This window comes from Pelophylax lessonae (genome assembly GCF_965119305.1).
Source record: "Pelophylax lessonae genome assembly, chromosome: 4".
Taxonomy (NCBI): Eukaryota; Metazoa; Chordata; class Amphibia; order Anura; family Ranidae; genus Pelophylax; species Pelophylax lessonae.
The window spans coordinates 635,516,224-635,535,598 of record NC_138771.1 but is presented as its reverse complement, the minus strand read 5'-3'; the positions used below and the strand labels follow the sequence as shown (position 1 = coordinate 635,535,598).

The 19,375-nt window shown below is 47.9% G+C and overlaps 1 protein-coding gene across 2 annotated transcripts in view; it reads right to left on the bottom strand.

Annotated features, from left to right (window-relative positions):
* Positions 1 to 19,375, bottom strand: part of KDM6B (lysine demethylase 6B) — a 69,997-nt gene that overhangs the window by 22,644 nt on the left and 27,978 nt on the right. The window contains exons 3-10 of one of the 2 annotated variants that reach the window (XM_082255393.1): positions 10,617 to 10,734; positions 10,303 to 10,401; positions 9,906 to 10,119; positions 8,361 to 8,453; positions 8,134 to 8,280; positions 7,593 to 7,730; positions 7,268 to 7,492; positions 4,548 to 7,141 (exon numbers count right to left, since the gene is read on the bottom strand). In XM_082255393.1, the coding sequence (XP_082111519.1) occupies positions 4,548 to 7,141; positions 7,268 to 7,492; positions 7,593 to 7,730; positions 8,134 to 8,280; positions 8,361 to 8,453; positions 9,906 to 10,119; positions 10,303 to 10,401; positions 10,617 to 10,729 (3,623 nt within the window). In that variant the 5' untranslated portion in view covers positions 10,730 to 10,734. The remainder of the gene's footprint in view (positions 1 to 4,547; positions 7,142 to 7,267; positions 7,493 to 7,592; positions 7,731 to 8,133; positions 8,281 to 8,360; positions 8,454 to 9,905; positions 10,120 to 10,302; positions 10,402 to 10,616; positions 10,735 to 19,375) is intronic. The other variant, XM_082255394.1, reaches the window with a different exon arrangement.

Sequence of the window (19,375 nt, the reverse complement as noted above, 5' to 3'; positions counted from 1 at the left end):
GCAAGTTAGTCACCCTTTTCATGTTTTGTGAAAAGGTGAACTAACCCTTTAAAAACAGATGATCAGCATTCATGGCTGAGGTTTTATTTTAACAAGTGATTACAAAGAAAAGAAGTGGCCGCACTCCACGATGCATCAAAATTCTGGTTTAATGGGCGAACATCCCAAGTGTTGCAAACAGTGTACAGGTAGACATGTTTCACACACTAACAGGTGCGCTTACTCAGTAATGAAAGGGAAGGGAGGGTGAGTGATTGAAATTATATATATATATTATATATTATATGGGATGCACCGAAATGAAAATTCTGGGCCGAAACCGAAAATGCAGGATGCCCTTGGCCGAAAACCGAAACCGAAAATGACTTTTTCCCCCCAAATAATTTTAAAATAGATAGATCAGGGGCATACACCAAAAGCAGGCAGTGACGTACACCTGTCGCTGCCACCCTGTCACAGTATATGTACTGTGACGGGTTGGCAAGTGGTTAATTTAATTACCAATGGTATTTGTATTATGCAGCATGAGGGGGTTAATGTATTGCCACTGCTGGTCACTGATGCATTAAAGACCAACCAGTGGCAGTTAATTAACCCCTTTGTGCTGCATTAGTGCAAACAGTATCAGAGTTAATTAACACTGGTTGCACTAATGCAGCACAAAGGGGTTAATTAAATGCCACTGGTGGGTCACTAATGCATCAGTGACCAGCAGTGGCAATACATTAACCCCCTCATGCTGCATAATACTAATATCATTGGTAAGCTCGCCTCAGTCCCCCCCCCCCCCCCACTGCCTCAGCGTCCCTCTCGGCAGTACACCCTCCCCCCCTGCCTCAGTGTCCCTCCCCCCCCCCGCCTCAGCGTCCCTCCCCATCCCAAGGATGCAATCTCCTTACTCTCACTCTGCTCCTCCGGTGTCCTTCCTTTCAAAAGACGTGCCTCTGGCCGGCGGCCCGCCTCCCTGTGATGTCACTACTACTACGATCTGTGCATGAATGAACTAACACACCGGGCGGGCAGGCAGGCGAGCGGCCGCTAATAGCTATAACTATGTGAGCGCTTCACTTCCCTGTCAGAGGAGATACCCGCCTCATAGGGAAGTGAAGCGCTCAATTCGTTACAGCTATTAACGGCCGCTTGCCCACCCGGTGTGTTAGTTCATTCATGCACATCGTAGTAGTAGTGACATCACCGGGAGGCGGGCCGCCGGCCAGAGGCGGGTCTTTTGAAACCTGCGCTGCGCCCGCGGCGGCCATCTTTAATATCGGCATCTTTAACCCATTTTCGGCCGAAATTGAATAAGCCCATTTTCGGCCGAAAATTTTGGTTGCCGAAATTTCGGTGCATCACTATATATAATATAATAGAATATAATATAGATAGATAGACCGATTATCGGCAACACCAATATATCGGGGGCCGATATGCACTTTCCCCGATATATCGGAATCGGCCTTTTGATTTACCGATATTTCGGGAAAGTGCATGTACCAGAGTGATGCCTGCAGCTAGAGGCATCACCCCAGGACAGGCATCCATAAAGGACGGTTGGCTGTCTTGTAATGACAACCGATGCGGCTGAGAAGCCGTTCGGCTGTCATTACAAGGAGCGGGAGGGGATGTCCCCCCCCACCCCTCCCGCCGCCTTCCCCAGCTCGCCTGGGTCTCCCGTCCCACTGGGAGACCAGGGTATCCTACCTCCACCGAAGACCCGATCAAAGCCGTATTCGGCTCTGATCGGGTCTCCATGTAAAAAACCCGGAAGGGATGTCATGACATCACTTCTGGGTACCCGGCGCCAGATTAAAAAAAATTACCGCATTCAAAACAGCCAAACTTGCGTTCTGAATGCTTTTCAGTGCAGAGGAGGGGGTTTGGGATCTTTTAGACCCCCAGATCCCTCCACAAGAGTACCTTTGGAAAAAAAAAAAAAAAATATTCACTTCAAATACGCATACGTGTGAATCCAGCCTGACTGGCAAAGAACTTCCGGTGTTCTGTCAGAATATCGCTACCTATCAGATTCTGCTACCAAAAATGACGTACGGACTAGAACAACTTTCTGCGTAATGCGCCATGCATTCCAATACGTTTCCTAATGTGACAGAACACGAAGCAGCGGCGGACATCTTCTTACACCCACGCAAGTTTTGTTTTTTACATTTACTTTAGCAGTAAACTCACCTTTTATACTAAAATAGACTATTTCACCGCGACCGAGTGAAATAGTCTATTTCACTATATAATCAGTTTGTCGCTGAGCAGTGCGGGGTGTACCAAGATGGCCGTCACCACCTTCTACCTGCATGTTTCTTGCTATACTTACTAGAATACAATAATAATACAAATGTAATTCTGTGATTCAGTGTAGAAGGTGAGTTTCCTGCTAAAATAAATGTAAAGTTCAGGACTTGCGTGGGTGTAAGAAGATGTCCGCAGCTGCTTCGTGTTCCGTCACATTAGGAAGGAATAGCGGCCATGTTGGAATGCATGGCGCATGCGCAGTAAGTTGTTCTAGTCCATACGTCACTTCCGGTAGCAGAATCTGATAGGTAGCGTTATACTGACGGAACACCAGCAGGATAAGCAGTCGGTATAGCTATACGGAAAGGAAGCTTTAAAATTATAGCCTTTATCCACAGACAGATCCCCAACTACCCTACAGGTAACAGTGCTACCTTCACACCAAATTTACATAAAAACAAAAATATGTGCCATCATAAGTCCTATAAAGAAATAATAACTCATGCTAATGTCAAACAAATGGAATAATAGTAACTAAGGAAAACTGTGATAAAATAATAAATGAAAAAAAAAAAGATGAAGACTCTGGTTGCTGCTGTTGCAAACAAATCAAGAAACACAAAAAAAAAAAAAAAATCCCCAACTATCCTATGGGTAACAGCGCTACCTATACTGTAATCAAATCCATAAAAAAACAATGATCATGTGCAATCCTAAGTCATATTAAATTTAAATGTGCAATCAGATCGGTAATAAAAGTCCAATTGGGATCTCAGTCACTGTCACAGTGAACCAATGTGCTATTCAGGTGACAGTCCCACTCCTTCACTACAATGCTGCAAACACAGACAGGGACAGGGTGTACTCCACTGTGTGTTGTGTTCTCACTCCAGAAGAGCCACTACACAGGCTTTACACCACACCCAGAGTTTTGGCTCCTTAACGCAACAAGAGTAAAAACCAGGAGCGCTCGATGACGTCATTTCCAAGAATGAAACGCGTTGGGTAGGTACTTCCAGTTTGATGTCACTTTTAGCACTGGAAATATGTGGCGGACATCTTTAATACTGGAATTCAATGCTTTTCTAAGGCAAACACTATTTAAAACTCTAAGTGCATTTATTTTACATTTTAAATAAAAACAGTGGTACTTTTTACTATGTGGGCTATCCTTCTCTCTTTAATCCAGCTTATATCGGGATGGAATTCTCCATATGCTGCAACCAATATTGGAGCAGAAGGACAAATCGTTTGGAGTATATGGAAGCCATAACACCTTGGATATAACTACACATGGTTTTGACTTTCTTGTTGATACAAGGAATCAAAATAGCACATTGGCTGCATTGGCTCACAGTGATTGAGATCACATTTAGACTTTTATTACCGATATGATTTACGATTGCACATTTATGTTTTTATGTGGATTTGATTACAGTGTATAGGTAGCGTTGTTATCCATTGGGGAGGTGGGGCTTTTTTGAGTTTTAGTTGTTTTTATACAGTATAACAGCAGCAATGGTGCGGGTTATTATTTCTTTATATACATTATAGATTGGTATGACCAAAGTAGTAAAGCGTTAAAACCCCTGCTTTCTCCCTGCTGGATAGCAGTGATGAGCTCCGGCATGTTTGGTCTAGGATCCGAACCCAAAATGCGCGAGCCTGCCAGGATAATGTCACCTGTATGGGCCAATCATCTGCATCATGATGACAGTTTTCTGGCAGGCTTGCACATGTGGGTTTAGGTCCTAGACAGAACCCGCCAGGCCAGGAGAGAGGTTACCATTTGCTTCCTGTTGTGTCTACAGAACAAGAAGTGAGAGGAATTATGACAAAGATGGTAACCTGAATTATGTTCTAACACTTCCCTACTTTACCAAAATGAACGTTTTGACTTGGAATATAATTTAAACTGAAAAGCGATAGGCCTCCTTTAAACTGTTAGAGCCGGTTCACACTGAGGCGGCACGACTCCTTACTACTTTGGGGGCGACTTGTGCAGTCCCGTGCACCACAACTTCGGAGCCACTTGCAGGGACTTCACATAATGGAAGTCTATGCAAGTCGCTCCGAGGTCGCCCCCAAGTAGTACAGGACGCTTTTTCTAAGTTGGAGCGACTTGTGTCGCTCCTATTAGAACGGGTCCTGTAGCGGTCAATGGACCGCGACTTGTCAGGCTGACAAGTCGCGCTAGTGTGAACTGACTCTAAGTGTTTGAGAACAGCCAGTTAGTGCACTGCTACCAATCAAGCCATCTAGTACACCTCCTTTCAATAACAGCATAACTGAACACTTACTTAGTAGCTTTGATAATATCTGCAGCCGTATGGTTGATGGTCAGATCGCTGGCCTGCAGCCTCTTCTCTTCCACCTCTGATGCAATAAAGGTTTCCCGGTCTCCACTTTCTACTTTTATCAGCCGAATCTTCAGCTCCTTGGGTGGGCCTTCCATGAAAGGTCTCATCTTCAACAAATCTGAGGATGCTGTACCGTGGGAAGCAGAGGTTGGTACAGATGCTGGGGCTGCAGGTGAGGACGTCTGGTGGTGGTCTTCTACTCCCCGTCTCCCACCCTCAGATTTCCTCCTCTCTCCACCTGACCCTTGTTTTGAAGATTTAGGGGTGTCCCTGCACTGACTCTGGAGATCCAGGTTACCCAAAATCTGCCGATCCTTGTCCTTACGAGACCTGTCTTTAGCCCGTCTGCTTCTGTCCCTCTTAGTCTTGCGATGCCTCCTATCTCTTCTCCTACACTCATCCTTGCTCCGAGTCGGTGCAACAAGGGACAGGGTTAGTCTCTCTTGTGGCCTCTCCACCTCAGCTGCCTTTGCGCTGTCTGCTTCTGGCTCTGCCACATCCACGGGCAACTCTTCTGGGGACTGGAGGCCTTTGTTTTTAACTGGGGAGTTGAGAGCTTCAGAACTACTCTCCTGAGAATGCAGCTTCTGCTGTTCTGGCAGTTTCTCTGGCGACTTCTGCTCTGCACCTAGGACAGATCGCTCAACAGCTGTTTCATTTTTGGCTATCACCCCCGTAGGAGCCCCCTCTGACATAGTAGCACTGTCAGCTCCAACTGATGCAGTCGGAACGATTTCTGTTTTAGCGGCAGTACTCTTTTTATCAAATATTTTGACAGCCTTTTTCAGCATCCCCTCAACTGTCTCTTTGTGGCTTGCTGCCCTTTCAGTCCTATCAGCACCTTTTGGGGTCTGCTGTTTAGTCTCATCCCTTGCTTCTTTTTTTGCCACTGCCCAGTGTGGCTCGGGACTGGTTTCTACTTTTTCTGGTTCAACCTCTACCCAGGAGGTTTCTGTTTTTTTCCCACTACTGGCATCTAGCTTATCAGCACCCCAAATATTTTCAGGTTTAGCTTTAAAATCAGTGTCCTGTTTTTCTGCAATCCAGGATTTCTCAAGTTTCTTCTCAACAATGACGTTGGGTCTTTGGGCCACTTTCTCCTCCTTCTCTGACTGGCTACAACTGGACCCTTTTGTGCCTTCCACCAACGTCTCACAAGCTCGTGCTATGTCCTCCAAAATGTCAGTCTCTGTGCGGATTCCGGGTCTTGCTGCTGACACCCCTTGTCCTAATATGTCTGAGGTAGGGGCTGCTCTGGTCTTAGATTCCCAGGCCCGATGTGAGGTAGATTGCGCAGTATATGGGTCAACATTACGCTTGCCAGCCATAGTAGCACCAGTGAAATAGTTCGAGCCTCCTCCAGTCTTGAGGCTGTGCCCACCTCGGTAGGAATACTTTTGTCCCTCCAAAACGCTAGCCAGCGATTTTAGCACACTGTTCCCCCCATGTTGAGCCGGTTTGGACTCGTTGGCAGCTTCTTGACCCAGTATTGCTTTTTTAGGGCCATAATAGCCAGACCTTGCTTCTGAGGTTTTTCCACCAGAAGCAGAATTGGTCAAAAGGTTTGACTGAGGTGCACTTTTAGGTTGGATTGTTGCTCTGGCCTCTGCTGGTGGGCAGGTGGAAGAAGTCGCAGGAATAAAGCCCCCTCTTCTTGAACTGCTCCTCACTTCCTCCTTTTCAATGGACTCGTCTAACATTTTCATAATGTCATCCAACCCATCAGGCAAAATCTTTGCAAACTCAGTGGCTTCCTCAAACGGCTCTGCTAACTGTCCTGCTTGAAAGTCAAAGAGCTGATTGCATCCAGCAGGCTCATCCTTCTCGTCCTCACGTCCTTTCCTCTCCGACAAAGTTGGAATAGGGCTCAAAGACTCCGGAGTTGGGTTTGAAGCGGGCGCTGTTGGTGAAGCAGCTAAGCCCAGCACCTGAAGGTTTCCTGAGGTATCATTGTGGTAGGTGGTTGAAGAGGAACTGAATGAGGCATTGTCCTCTTGAGCTGGTGACCTCTTTCCACCTGAATAGCTGCCCTCGGACTTCGAGAGTCCATGGCCTAAATGCTTGCCTTCCATGTCCATCTCTGGGGTCTGAGGGCTTTTGCTAATATCTTGTCCCACATCCTCTTCTTTCTTTGGGGCAAATAACCCAGACTCATCCATTTTTTGCAGGCTCTTAAGAACATGATCCAAGCTTGGATCCTGGTAGGCCTCAGACCTTGGCCTGACATTGCTGGTGGTGACATCCTGAGTTCGGTGATCGAAGACACTGCTTCCCACTGGGTTATCGCAGGGTGAATAGTAGGTCTCCTGTTTGCCAGTCCCATGGCTTTCCCCATATAGAATGTCCTCCAAATCATCTCCACTCTTTACCTCTTCTTTGACTGGAGCTGGCAGCCAGCTCTGCTGGAGCGAAGAGGCTGAAGAGGGTTGAGCTTGGAGGGGTGGTGGGCAAATTGGTTTTGGAGGTTCCAGCTCTTCTGCAGGAGGACAGACTCTGGCCGTGTTGTCCACAGGACTAGAAAAGCGATCAGAGGGCTGAAAAAAAAAAAATGGAAAGAAACAAACTTAAAATTTAAACCCACAGGATGGTGTCATCTGATCTCAGTGACTGCCAACAGTGTAAAAATGGGGAGAATAGGAGATAAACTGAAAAACACTTACAGGGGATATATCAGTCCTAGAGGTCTTATGTGGTGGGATGCGGGGTCTTCTCTGGTCGTAAGGCACGTGGAGAGGAGGTGGCGCTGGAATGACCTCCGCAGGTGACCTCTGACACCGAGCCTCACTAAGGTCACTTGGAGGACGGGGCTGCTGGTGAAGTGGTGGTGGTGGACGTGTGGGGCAGTATGAGGAATAAGAGGGAACATGGGGTGGAGGTCGGGAATCCTATGGAAGAGATAAAAGGTGATAATTTAAGAAACCAGGAATACTTGATGAATGTATGCAAGTATAGATCCCTTGGAACCTCCTCATCCATTTTTCTTACCTGCCTTTCCCTACGCTCCCCCCAGGGCTCATGATTTATTGGATTCCAGACATTGGGCTTTGTGATTGACTGATGGTAAGGATTTCCAGAACCCCCTGAAGCCGGAGGTGAATGCATGCCAGGGTTACCCCTTCTTTGCTAAAAGGCAAAGAAAATAACATCATTATCTGGGTTCCAAACACCTAGTCTTATATTTCTCAATTTTTTTTTTTTTTTACTGGCTGACCCAAGACTATTCAGTCATTTTGCTGCCCAGTTGCTTCGTCTATGGTTGATGCCTTGTTAACATGTACCACCCTTCAGGCAGAAGTTTTAATGAGGACCCAATAAAAAGTGCCACCTTCCCCTCTCCTTACCAAATTTGAGGGGACCCATCATTCCCAGCCTGATGTCCCTACACATCCCAGAAGCCACCAATCCTCTTTGAAGAGGACACATCTAACTTAAATCAATACAAAGTTTATTTGTATTCTTGCCAAGCCTGAAAGAAAAAGGTTTTCTGTCAGGTCATAGAGTGCACATATAGTACAGAATTGCTTACCTGTTCAGGACTTCCACTCCTCCTTCGTTTCATTGGCTGCTCATCTCCTCCGTGCGAATTATGGGGGGGTGACTGGAGTGAATCAGAGGAGGGAGGCGGTCGCTTCAATTGTGGGGGTCCACGCTTGCTTCCAAAATGTCTCTTTTGCTGGAAATATATAGGGAGTCATCTCAAAGAGTACACACAAACACCACTACCACCACCCTATGCTCAAAGAGAAGGCTCACCTCGTGCTGCATAAGGTCCCACACTTGCTGTAAGCGCGGCAGGGTTTTAGGTCGGTGGTGTGGGGGTGCTGCGTGGACATTCCACAGGTGAGTCTATGAAAAGGAGATGGATACGTTATGGAAAAAAAATGGGGAATGGGGAAACAAAATGTGGTACTTAAAGATAAATTTGATTAAAAATAGGATGACTATTATTCTTATTTTTTTTTTAAAAAGCTACACTCTAGGGAAACTGCTAAATAGCTAGTAATTCTCTGTGGCCTGAGCAAGATGCCCCTACCAGACAGCATAGCTAGGTCCTGGGTCTAATACCATTTACCTGCTGACTAGACAAAAGAAAGAAGCAGCATAGGGAGGTAGTTCCATCTTTCATCAGCACAATTTGAGCCAGCACATGTGCGCCGCTGCAGAGCCTGATTGGCTCCTAAGGAAGATGCAAATATGAGAGCTACTGCCACTAATCCTGCACACCAATCTTTAAAGTACGACCGGAGCCTTGTGATTCTGCTCAGACCCTTTACGCTGTTTTTCCTGTACCACTACACCTTTCTGGGGCTATTGCTCCCATCTCCAAGAGATACAGGGACCCAAGAAAGCAGGTTAAAACATAGGCTACGAAAACAGAGGGCGAGATGCCTGGCGGCAGCACAGCTGGACCCTTTGCCAGGCAACCCGATCCTGCCGCAATGGACAAAGACCCTACTCCATCTTTCCCAGAGGCTATTGCACAGTCTGAACAAGGGCCTATTGACATACACTTGACAGAGCTGGGAGATTTGCTGAAAAATTTTGCAGTGTGATTGCTGGAGGAGAGGAGACTGAGGAAATGCTTCCTCCTAACTGCAGCAGACTGACGACATCATCTCAATCAAGGCAAAATCCGTAGAGTGGTGCAAAGTGTCGATTTTCAGATAATAAAACCTGAAGCTTTTCTGAAAACTAGTACGGTTGCTGCAATGTCTCAGGAATTTGTTCATACAAACTTGTCATGAACCCATGAAAAAAAAAAAGATCTGTTGGTAATTTTACAACGGTTGTTTGACATATCGAGTTCCAAAGTGGCACACCAAAAGAACATTAAAGCGGAGTTCCACCCAAAAGTGGAACTTCCGCTTTAGGTGTTCCTACCCCCCTGACATGCCACATTTGGCATGTCATTTTTTTGGGGGGGGGGGGGGGGGGGGAGCGGGTACCTAGTTTTGACAGGTACCCGCTCCCACTTCCGCTCGGAGCGCCGCGGCGCCCTGAGCGGAAGTTCTCCTCTCCCCCTCCCTCCCTGCAATCTTCTGGGACACGTCAGAGGTCCCAGAAGATTGCCGGCCAATCACGGCGCGCAGCGCGACTCGCGCATGCGCAGTGGGTACCCGGCTGTGAAGCACAAACTGTAACAGCCGGGTGCCCACAGCAATGATGCCGGCGCCGAGGGAGAGGATCGAGGCTTCGGGCGGCCGCATCGCTGGACCGTTGGACAGGTGAGTCAAATGGCTGGAACTCCGCTTTAAGAGCAAGGATCTACCTCTGCTTCCGATCCACAGTTCTGCTCACCTGTTGGAGCCGGGAGATGTGACTGTTGAGCTCATAACCTCCATGGTAGCGTGAGGCGGCCTGATAGCAGCGCACGGCGTCCTCCCATTCTTGCTCTGACTCATAGATCTGACCCAACTGCTCCCAAATCTGTGGCTGCTGCTCATCACGCAGGAGGCTTTGCACGCATGAATGGACCCGTTCCAGCTTTCCATAGCGATGTCCAGGTGGAGAGCTACAAAGGGTGCCAAGACAAAAAGAGACAACACAAAAAGAAGTTAGCATACAGTCAATGAGACTGCCTGCCCAGCAAGACAACTTTTACAGTAAGAGTTTCCCTTTAGAGTTCTAATAACAAGCCGTCTGTTAGAGTACTGTTCACATAACCCCCATGCGGAGCCCTCACACAGACACTTACCCGATAGGGTAATAAGGTTTGCTTGGGTGACCAATGTTTGTCACATGACTAGACGGTAAGTGAGGGGGCAGCTGAGGCTGGTTAAGGTTTGAAGAGCATCTGAGAGAAAGAGGAAAAAGCAGGGGGAGGAGTTGACACAGCGATACATGTACAACACAAGCTTCATCGCACCCCCATCAGAGGCATACGGGAAGCTGAACAGATCAAAAACAAAAAACGTGAAGGGCGCCCTTGTTCACAAACCGTGTCAATACTCATTCTATGAAGGGAAATTGCTGCGGTAAAGGGGATCACTCGGGGGCTCGAGGTCTCACCTGCCGGAAGATACCCATGTTCTGGGGTGCGGTGGACTCCATGCTGTGTTGATTCCACCGATGAAGGAGTCGCGGGGGAAGCGGGCTCCAAACTGATCCTGTGAGCGATACATCCAGACTGCAAAAAAAAAAAAAAAGATAAGAGGGGAAGGGATTATAAAGCCAAAGCTTGGCAAATAACAGGCACAAGGGCATCAAAGTGTCTAAACAAACTAGCTCGCTTTTCAATTATTTTTTTTAACCCCATTACATCGGGAATGTTCCCTTACTCCTTTTTTAGCCAAATGCATTATTTAAACATGTACCACAAATTTTTTTCACTGGTTGAAAATTTTGTGAAATAAGGTACATACGGTAACATCTACCCACCCCTATTTTACTTTATGGCTTTGAAACATAAAAGATGGGCGACAGTATTTTCAGAGACTGCAGTCGTGTCACTTAAAGCAGAGCTCCACCCAAAAAGGGAAAGTTCTACTTTAGGGCCTCCACCCTGGCTTCTGTTTGTGAAAAACAGAGCTTTTGGAGGGAGGGAGGGGAAGCAGGTACCCACTCCTATTTCTTTTCCAGTGGTCTTAGGCGATTGGAAGCGGAAGTTCCCCTTCCCGAAGTCTTCTGGGACACGACAGGTCCCAGAAGACTTTGGGACAAGTCAGAGTGCAGCGCCGCTTGCAAACGCGCAGTCGCAAGCTATCACACCCAGGTGCCAATAGTGAAGATGCTGGCGCAGCAGAGGGAGAACCCAGGGTGAAAACGGCTGGGGTGAGTGCCCCGCTGGATCGTGGGACAGGCAAGAGGTTGTTTATTAAAAATCAGTGGATACACTTTTTCAGGTCCCAAGGCGGCAACAGAGCCCACACTGGAGGAACCAAATGTCGGACACCCTAAAGAAAGGTACGTACCAGGCAAAGGTTATTGGAAGAAGACCGCAAAAGCCGACACCTGGCCCTTGATGGTACTAAGGCCAATTTCTGTTTAACCCCCATTGATGAAAAGGTGAAGATCCGATCCACCGAGAAGGAGAGAGGATGAACCCCAAGAGACTCACACCACACAATGTACGTCTTCAACCTACAATAGTAGATCCTCCAAAGAGTAGATTTCCTAGCTTTTAAAAGTGTAGGAATCACCAGGTCAGATAAACCTCTATCATTCAGCACCTGGCGTTAAACAGCCAAGCCGTCAAAGCCAGCGACTGTAAAGCAGGATGGAAGATCGGGCCATTTTACAGCAGATGCTCCCTGAGAGGAAGCTTCCAAGAACGTCGGCGACCAGCCGCACCAGATCGGTGTACCATGCCCGGCAAGGTAAGTTAGGAGCCACAAAGATGACGGGAAGCTCTTCTGCCTCGATCCTGCGTAGAAGTCTTGGCAGAAGCTCGAGAGGAGGAAAGGTGTAAATCAGACAATACTGACCCACAGGGCCACCAGCGCGTCTGTGGCATCCGCCAGAGGATCCCTTGACCGAGCCACAAACCTCTGCACCTGTTGAGCCGGGACGCCAACAGATCCACCTCGGGATGTCCCAACGGAGACAACTGACAAAACACCTCCGGGGGAAGGGACCACTCCCTTTGGTCCAACGCCTGCATTCTGAGGCTTTCCGCCGGCCAGTTTTTCACCCAGGAAAATAGTACAGCGGAGAAGGCTGGAACGAACCGTTCTGCCCACCTTAGAATGCCCGCTACCTCCAGAGCCGCCAGGATACTTTGTGCCCCCTTGGTGATTGACATAAGCCACGTCCATGGCATTGTCTGATTAAATGCGCACTGGACAACCCTGAAGACGATCCGTCCAATAGTCCAGACACGGTCTGATCGCTCGGAGTTCCAAGACATAGATCGGTAGTTTGGACTCTTCCAGCGTCCAGATCCCCTGAGCAGAATGCTTGCTGAGGACGCCTCCCCAGCTGAACAGGCTGGCATCAATACAAGGGGAGGAAGGATTTGCCCAGCCGAAGCCACCATATCAGGGACTCCTTCGTTCCCCAACTTAGCGGAATCTGATTGTCCAGAGACCGCGAAGTCTTGTCCCATTTGGTCAGAATCTCCCTTTGCAGGGACCTTGTATGGAACTATGCAAAACAGAACCGCCTTGAAGGTAGACACCATCAGGCCCAGCCCCCACATGCAAGTCCAGAGGGATGACCAACGGTTGAACAGCAGGAGAGGAATTTCAGCGTGCAATTTCTGGAGTTTGTCCAGAGGAAAGAGCACTCTGGCTAAGGATGAGTCCAGAGTCAGGCCCAGATAGTCCAGCTTTGTGGACAGAACCAGGGCAGACTTCTGAAAAATCAGTATCCAGCCCAACTCCCGCAGAGATCGTATTGTGATCTCCAGATTTTCCACCTTCCGAAAAGGAACGCCCACATCTACGACAAGGTTCCTTGCCCTTAAGTAGCCTGCGGAAGAAAGGTACTCTTCCCTCCTGTGAGACCTTTTATGATGGCATCCAGGGTAGCTCCAAATAGGCAAACTCCTTGAAAGGGAAGATCAGTCAAGGCCTTTTTAGAAGTCTGGTCTGCAGACCAGCATTTGAGCCAAAAGACACGCCGAAGGACCACTGAGAGCTGGGACACTAGGGAAGCCGCATCCAAAGAGGCATCACAGATAAACTGCAGCGCCTGGACCAGCTGGTGCGCCAGCTCAGCAAAGGGGGGGAGTGGTTCTCCCTCCAGGTCACGGTGTAAAATCTTAGCCCACTCGGTTAACGTTTGCGACACCAGGGCAATGGTAAATACCGGCCTCAGTGCCGAACCAGCCAGTGTACATATTACGTGCCACAGCCTCCGCCTTCCTGTCAGCCGGAACCTTAAAGGCTGGGGACTCTACAACTGGAATCATGGTTGCCTTGTTCAACCTGGAAACCGGAGGATCCACCACCGGTGGAACAGTCCACTTCTTAAGAAGGGACGTCTCATAGGGGTAATGCCTAGTAAAGTTCTTAGGGACCCCACGGGGGCGCTTTGGTCATCCCCACTCTTTAGTGACAATTCTGTCAAAATAAGCAGGAAAAGGAAACCCCTTTGCCGCTCTGGATGGCTTGTGAGTGCCAAAGGGAACACGCGCCTACCGTTGCAGCTGCATCCTCCATCTTCAAGGTCTCATGCACAAATACAATAAGTGCTTTTACCAGCACCTTTTTGTGCGCGGTTGCAAACGAGGAGGAATCCTCCTCACTATTAGAGGATTCTGGGCGCGTGGTTGCAGACCCAGCAGGGTGACCCATGCCCGTGGCAGCTGAATCACATTCAGGATCCGATGAGACAGATAAGGCAGGGGGGCGTTTTTTGGTAGCCCGTCGCCCGATGACCACCTCCACCTGGGACACAAAGGACGCCAGGACTGCCGTCGGTGCATCGATGGATGGTTGGGAAGCAGAGGGCCCTGCAGCCTCAGAGAGGGGATCAGGTGGGGAGATGTGTTCCAAAGAACTCCATGAGTTACCAGGGGGACCCCACAAAAAGTGTAAAACACTGCAAGGGAAAACCGCCACCGCGCTGGCAGCACCACCCAGTCACCAAGCACAAAGCGATCCTCAGCAGAGGGGGAGAGAACCCCACTAGGCTCACCACCCAGCAGAAACAGGCACCTACAGCCACCAGGATAATCTGCATGGCGATCTGGAAGTGAAAGGATCCAGGAGTCAGCACCAGGGAATGAGGAGGGGTTCCCACTGCCGAAATTGTCGACCACGGTGCCATCGCTATTTTCAATGGCAAACCACCGCAAAATGGCCGCTGGACTGCACAAACATGACTGCCCTGTATAGAAACACACAGGCTACAACAAAGAGGTGGCCCCGCACAGGACCACGAGGTTTACATGGACCCAGGCCTCAAGGATAGACCCAGGCAGGAAGGGATGCCAAGGCAGGAGCCCCCACTAGGTACAACCCTCCTGCAAAGTCGATCGGCCGGTCACATCATGAGCGAGTTTGGGGTGGAGGAAATTGACTGACCTGCACAGAGTCCTGACCTCAACCCGATAGAACACCTTTGGGATGAATTAGAGCAGAGACTGCGAGCCAGGACTTCATTCCAACATCAGTGCCTGATCTCATAAAATGTGCTTCTTCATTCCCATAGACCCACTCCTAAACCTTGTGGACAGCCTTCCCAGAAGACTTGAAGCTGTTATAGCTGCAAAAGGTGGGCCAACTCAATATTGACTAAGACTGGGGTGCAATTAAAGTTCATGTGTGTAGTGGCAGGCGTCCCAATACTTTTAACAATAAAGTGTAGCTGCTAATGCTACTACAGTATGTTACAGTGCACACAGCAGCTGCATTGTTCAGTAAACAAAATGGTTCATGTCGGCTAGCGTGGCCCAACAAACGATAGTCATAGCAAATCGGGAATTCTACTTTATGTGTCAGCTGGAGAAAGGTCATTATTTGCATGCAAACAACAGCATTCAGAATATGACACAACCCTATTAACATAAAGCAAAACATACAAAGTGCCTTATTGTGCCTGACACAACTCGATATACAAGTTATTGCCAAAAGAACAGGCTCGCCTAAAAGTGGAACTGGAATACGGCATAAGTAGTCCAAAATGCACCCCTTAAAGCAGACTTTGCATGAAAATGTGAGGTCTACTTTTTTTTTGGTAGCTTCCAAACAGAAATGTAAAAAAAAAAACAAAAAAAAAAAAGTACACCTTGTTTTCTGGTAAACTAATCTGGGCGAGGGCAATGGCACTGCACCTTCTCCTCTGATCTTAGGTAAGCGGAGGAAACCAAAATTTCACAAGAGGCCACTCCTGCAAACAGCTGGAGGATCTCCTTCATATCTACAATTGGGCTGCTTAGATTTATCAGGATCCTGCAGGGACGTCACCCTCAACTACAGGAAAGCCAGTGGAAGCGGGGGTGTAAAGGTGATCATTTTTTAAGAATTTTTTAGGGCTCATGCACACAGGATTAGGGATGCACCGAAATGAAATTCTTGGCCGAAGCCGAATAATAATGAAATGCTTGGCCGAAGGCCGAATACCGAACGTGGTGTTTCGCATTTTTTCCATTTATTTTGCCAATTTTTAGGGGGCACGCTGATGGGCACATTTTATGTTAGGGGGCACGCTGATGGGCACATTTTATGTTAGGGGGCACGCTGATGGGCAAAACAAAACATTTAAATCAGCGTTGCTCTTAACATAAAATATGCCCATTAGCGTGCCCCTTAAAATAAAATATGCCCATCAGAGTGCCCCTTAACATAAAATATGCTCATCAGAGTGCCCCTTAACATAAAATATGCTCATCAGCATGTCCCTTAGCATAAAATAAGGGGCACGCTGATGGCCACATTTTATGTCAAGGGAGCACTCTGTTGGGCACATTTTTTTTCTTTTTTTTTTTTTTTTTTAAGGGGCACTTTATAGGGCACTCTAATGTAATGAGCATGGCAAGTGGCAACAACATATGGCAGTCTGCACACTAATGCTTGTGCAGCTGCCAGCTACCGTATTCTCCCCCAAATGTGCTCAGCTCCACATCACATACCTGAACTGCAGCCAGAGCCAAAAGCCGCGAACAGGGGGGCGGGGCATGGACCTAGTGTGAAGGAGTCGCAGTCAGGAGCAGGGGGCGGGACGCGCGCGTGACGTCACACCCCCTACTCGCGGCCGGACAGGACACCCGCGGCGTGTGAGAAGGGAGCCGTGAGCCGCAATGAGGAAGGTGAGCGGTCAGGGCAGAAGCTGACATTGTTCGGCTCAAAATTATTCGGCCTTTTGACTTATTCGGCCGAACGCCGAAAGTGCTATTTTCTCTATTTTCGGCCGAATAATGTTCGGCCGCCGAATATTCGGTACATCCCTACACAGGATGTTTAAATAAAATGCCAGAGCTGCTGCCAGGAAAAAGCAGCTGTAAAAACGGGCATTTATGTGCATTTTTTGTCGTTAATGTTTTTGGGCGTTTTTACATTAAACCACTTGCCGACCGCACACCCCCATTAGGCAGCAGGGAAGCCAATCCACAAAGCCGGCGGCCACGAATGCCGCTGGGCACCCGCAATCGCTCCCCATGGAGTGAGAATGACTGTCTGCTGTTGTAAACGCAGCTGACCGTTCTGCTCACTGGAATGAACACAGCGCTCCTGTGATCCTTCTATTTAGGAATACAGATCTCTGTGTTGATTCCACAAGTCCCTCCCCATACAGTTAGAAAACACTCCCCTATGCTCACACTTAACCCTTCGATCGCTCCTGGGTTAACCCCTTCCCTGCCAGTGTCATTATTACAGTAACAGTGCAGATTTTTAGCACTGATTACTGTAGTAATGTCACTGGTTCCCCCAAAAGTGTCAAAAATGTCAGTTAGGGGTCCGATCTGTCTGCCGCAATCCCGCTGAAAATCGCAGATCGCCGCCATTAAGACCCCGTTCACACTAGGGCGATCCGACTTGCCGGGGCGACCTCACAGGTCGCGGTGCGCAGCTCGCACCGCGACCTCGGAGCGGCCGGCACGGACTTCATAACATTGAAGTCAATGCAGGTGGCTCCAGGTCGCCCAAAAAATCAAAATACGCTTATTGGGATTTTTTCCCAAAAATATGTAGCAGAAAATATGGTCAAATTGGCCTAAAATGATTAAAAACATTTTTTTGGTGAATGTTATATAGCAGAATGTGAAAAATATTGTTTTTATTTTTCAGAATTGTCGCTCTTTTTTGTTTTTAGCGCAATAAAAAATAAATAAAAACTCGCACAGGTGATCAAATACCACCAAAAGAGAGCTCTATTTGTGGGGGAAAAAGGACATCAATTTTATTTGGGTACAACATCGCACAACCACGTAATTGTCAGTTAAAGTAACGCAGTGCTGAATCGCAAAAAAATGGCCTGGTCATTAAGGTGGCAAAACCTTCCGGTCCTTAAGTGGTTAAAAACACTCCCTATAAATGTAAAGAACGAAATACACCGAAAGCTGCTAAAAGCTTGTTGCTGCGTTCAGCAGCATTTTGACAGCTCAACAGCCTCTGCTCCTGTGTGCCCAGGCTGTTGCTTTTTTCTACTGCCCCTAAAATAAATGCTTATGCCTCTGAAAGTTGATGTGTGCATGGACACATAGGCTAACATGGAGGGGCGTTTAGACGCCCCTAACAGCGGCAGTAAAATCATCCTGTGTGCATGTCATTTGTTATTAACATATGGGGGGGGGGGGGGGGGGGGTGTACAAAAGAACAGGACCTCAGTTTAATTCAAGATCCCTCAGTAACACATGCCTCATATCAGATGTTCCTGGGATGGCCAGCTCTGCAAAGCCTGAGCATAGTGCCCGGCAGAATCTTATATCACCGATCCGACTTTTTTGGTCCCGATCCCGATCTTTTGCTTTGTGAAATCGCAGATCCCGAGTCCGATCTGGGAAGTACTGTTTTGTGTGCTTATAACAAAATAATACTTCCGGATCTGTATAGGCAGATACCTTATAACATTGTGCATTCAAAATCTAAAATGTCATGGGTTTAGTCTTTAAGAGGTTAACCACTTAAGCCCCGGAGGATTTGGCTGCTAAACGACCAGGGGGTATTTTGCGATTCGGCACTGCGTGACTTTAACGGACAATTGCGCGGTCGTGCGACGCTGTACCTAAACGAATTTGGCGTCCTTTTTTTCCCACAAACAGAGCTTTCTTTTGGTGGTATTTGATCACCTGTGCGATTTTTTGATCATGCGCTATAAACAAAAAAAGAGCGTCAATTTTGCAAAAATAGCAATATTTTTCACATTTTTTATATGAAATTCCCCCCCAAAAAAATGTAAAAATCAAAATTTTTTAACATTTTCGGCCAATTTGTTTTATGCTACCTATGTTTGGTAAAAAAAAAAAAAAAAAAAAAAAAAAGCGTATTTTGATTGGTTTGCGCAAAAGTTATCGTGTTTACTAACAAAGGGAAAGATTTTTGTCATTTTTGTTGTTTTTTTTTTTTAACGTGTAATGGCGGCGATCTGCGATTTTTTTTGCGGTACTGCGACATTGGGGCGGACAGATCGGACCCTTGACTGACATTTTTGACACTTTTGGGGGTACCAGTGACATTTCTACAGTAATCAGTGCTATACATATGCACTGTTACTGTAAAAATACACTGGTAGTGAAGGGGTTAACTTTTTTGGGAGGGAGGGGCTGTGTGTGTCCCTAGGGGCGTGCTTTCTACTGTGATTGGCTGTGGCTTGAGCTGTAAGGACACTGATCAACGGATCTACATAGTAGATCCGTGTGATCAGTGTCTTTACACCGAGGAGAATGACAGGCAGCTTGTTTACACAAGCTGCCTGACTTTCTCCCTCTCCCCCGCCGATCGCAGAGTGGTCACACGCGCGGGGGGGGTCCGTGACCACGCGGGGGCGCGCGCTTGCTCCCTAGACCCTCACAAGCAAGCGACGTAGACCTACGTCAACTTGCCTGTGAGGGGCTGACCGCCAACGTAGATAGTCGTGCGGCGGTCGGCAAGTGGTTAAACTTCCCTCCTCCGGCAGAGTGAACGAAAAGATACATTGTAATCATTGTGTTTACTTAAGGCTCCTTTCACACGGCCGCTCCGTGTGAAAGGTCCGCTGCGGGACTTTTTTTTTTTTTTTTCCACGGAGCGGATGACATTTCTGTCATCCGCTCCGTGTGCCCGCATATCATCCCATCCGTTTGCGGATGATATGCGGACATAATGTATGTCTATGCCACTGCGGATGTCAGCGGATGACACCGCTGACATCCGATTTTCCTTCCTTTCCGTTTTTTACACGGAAGG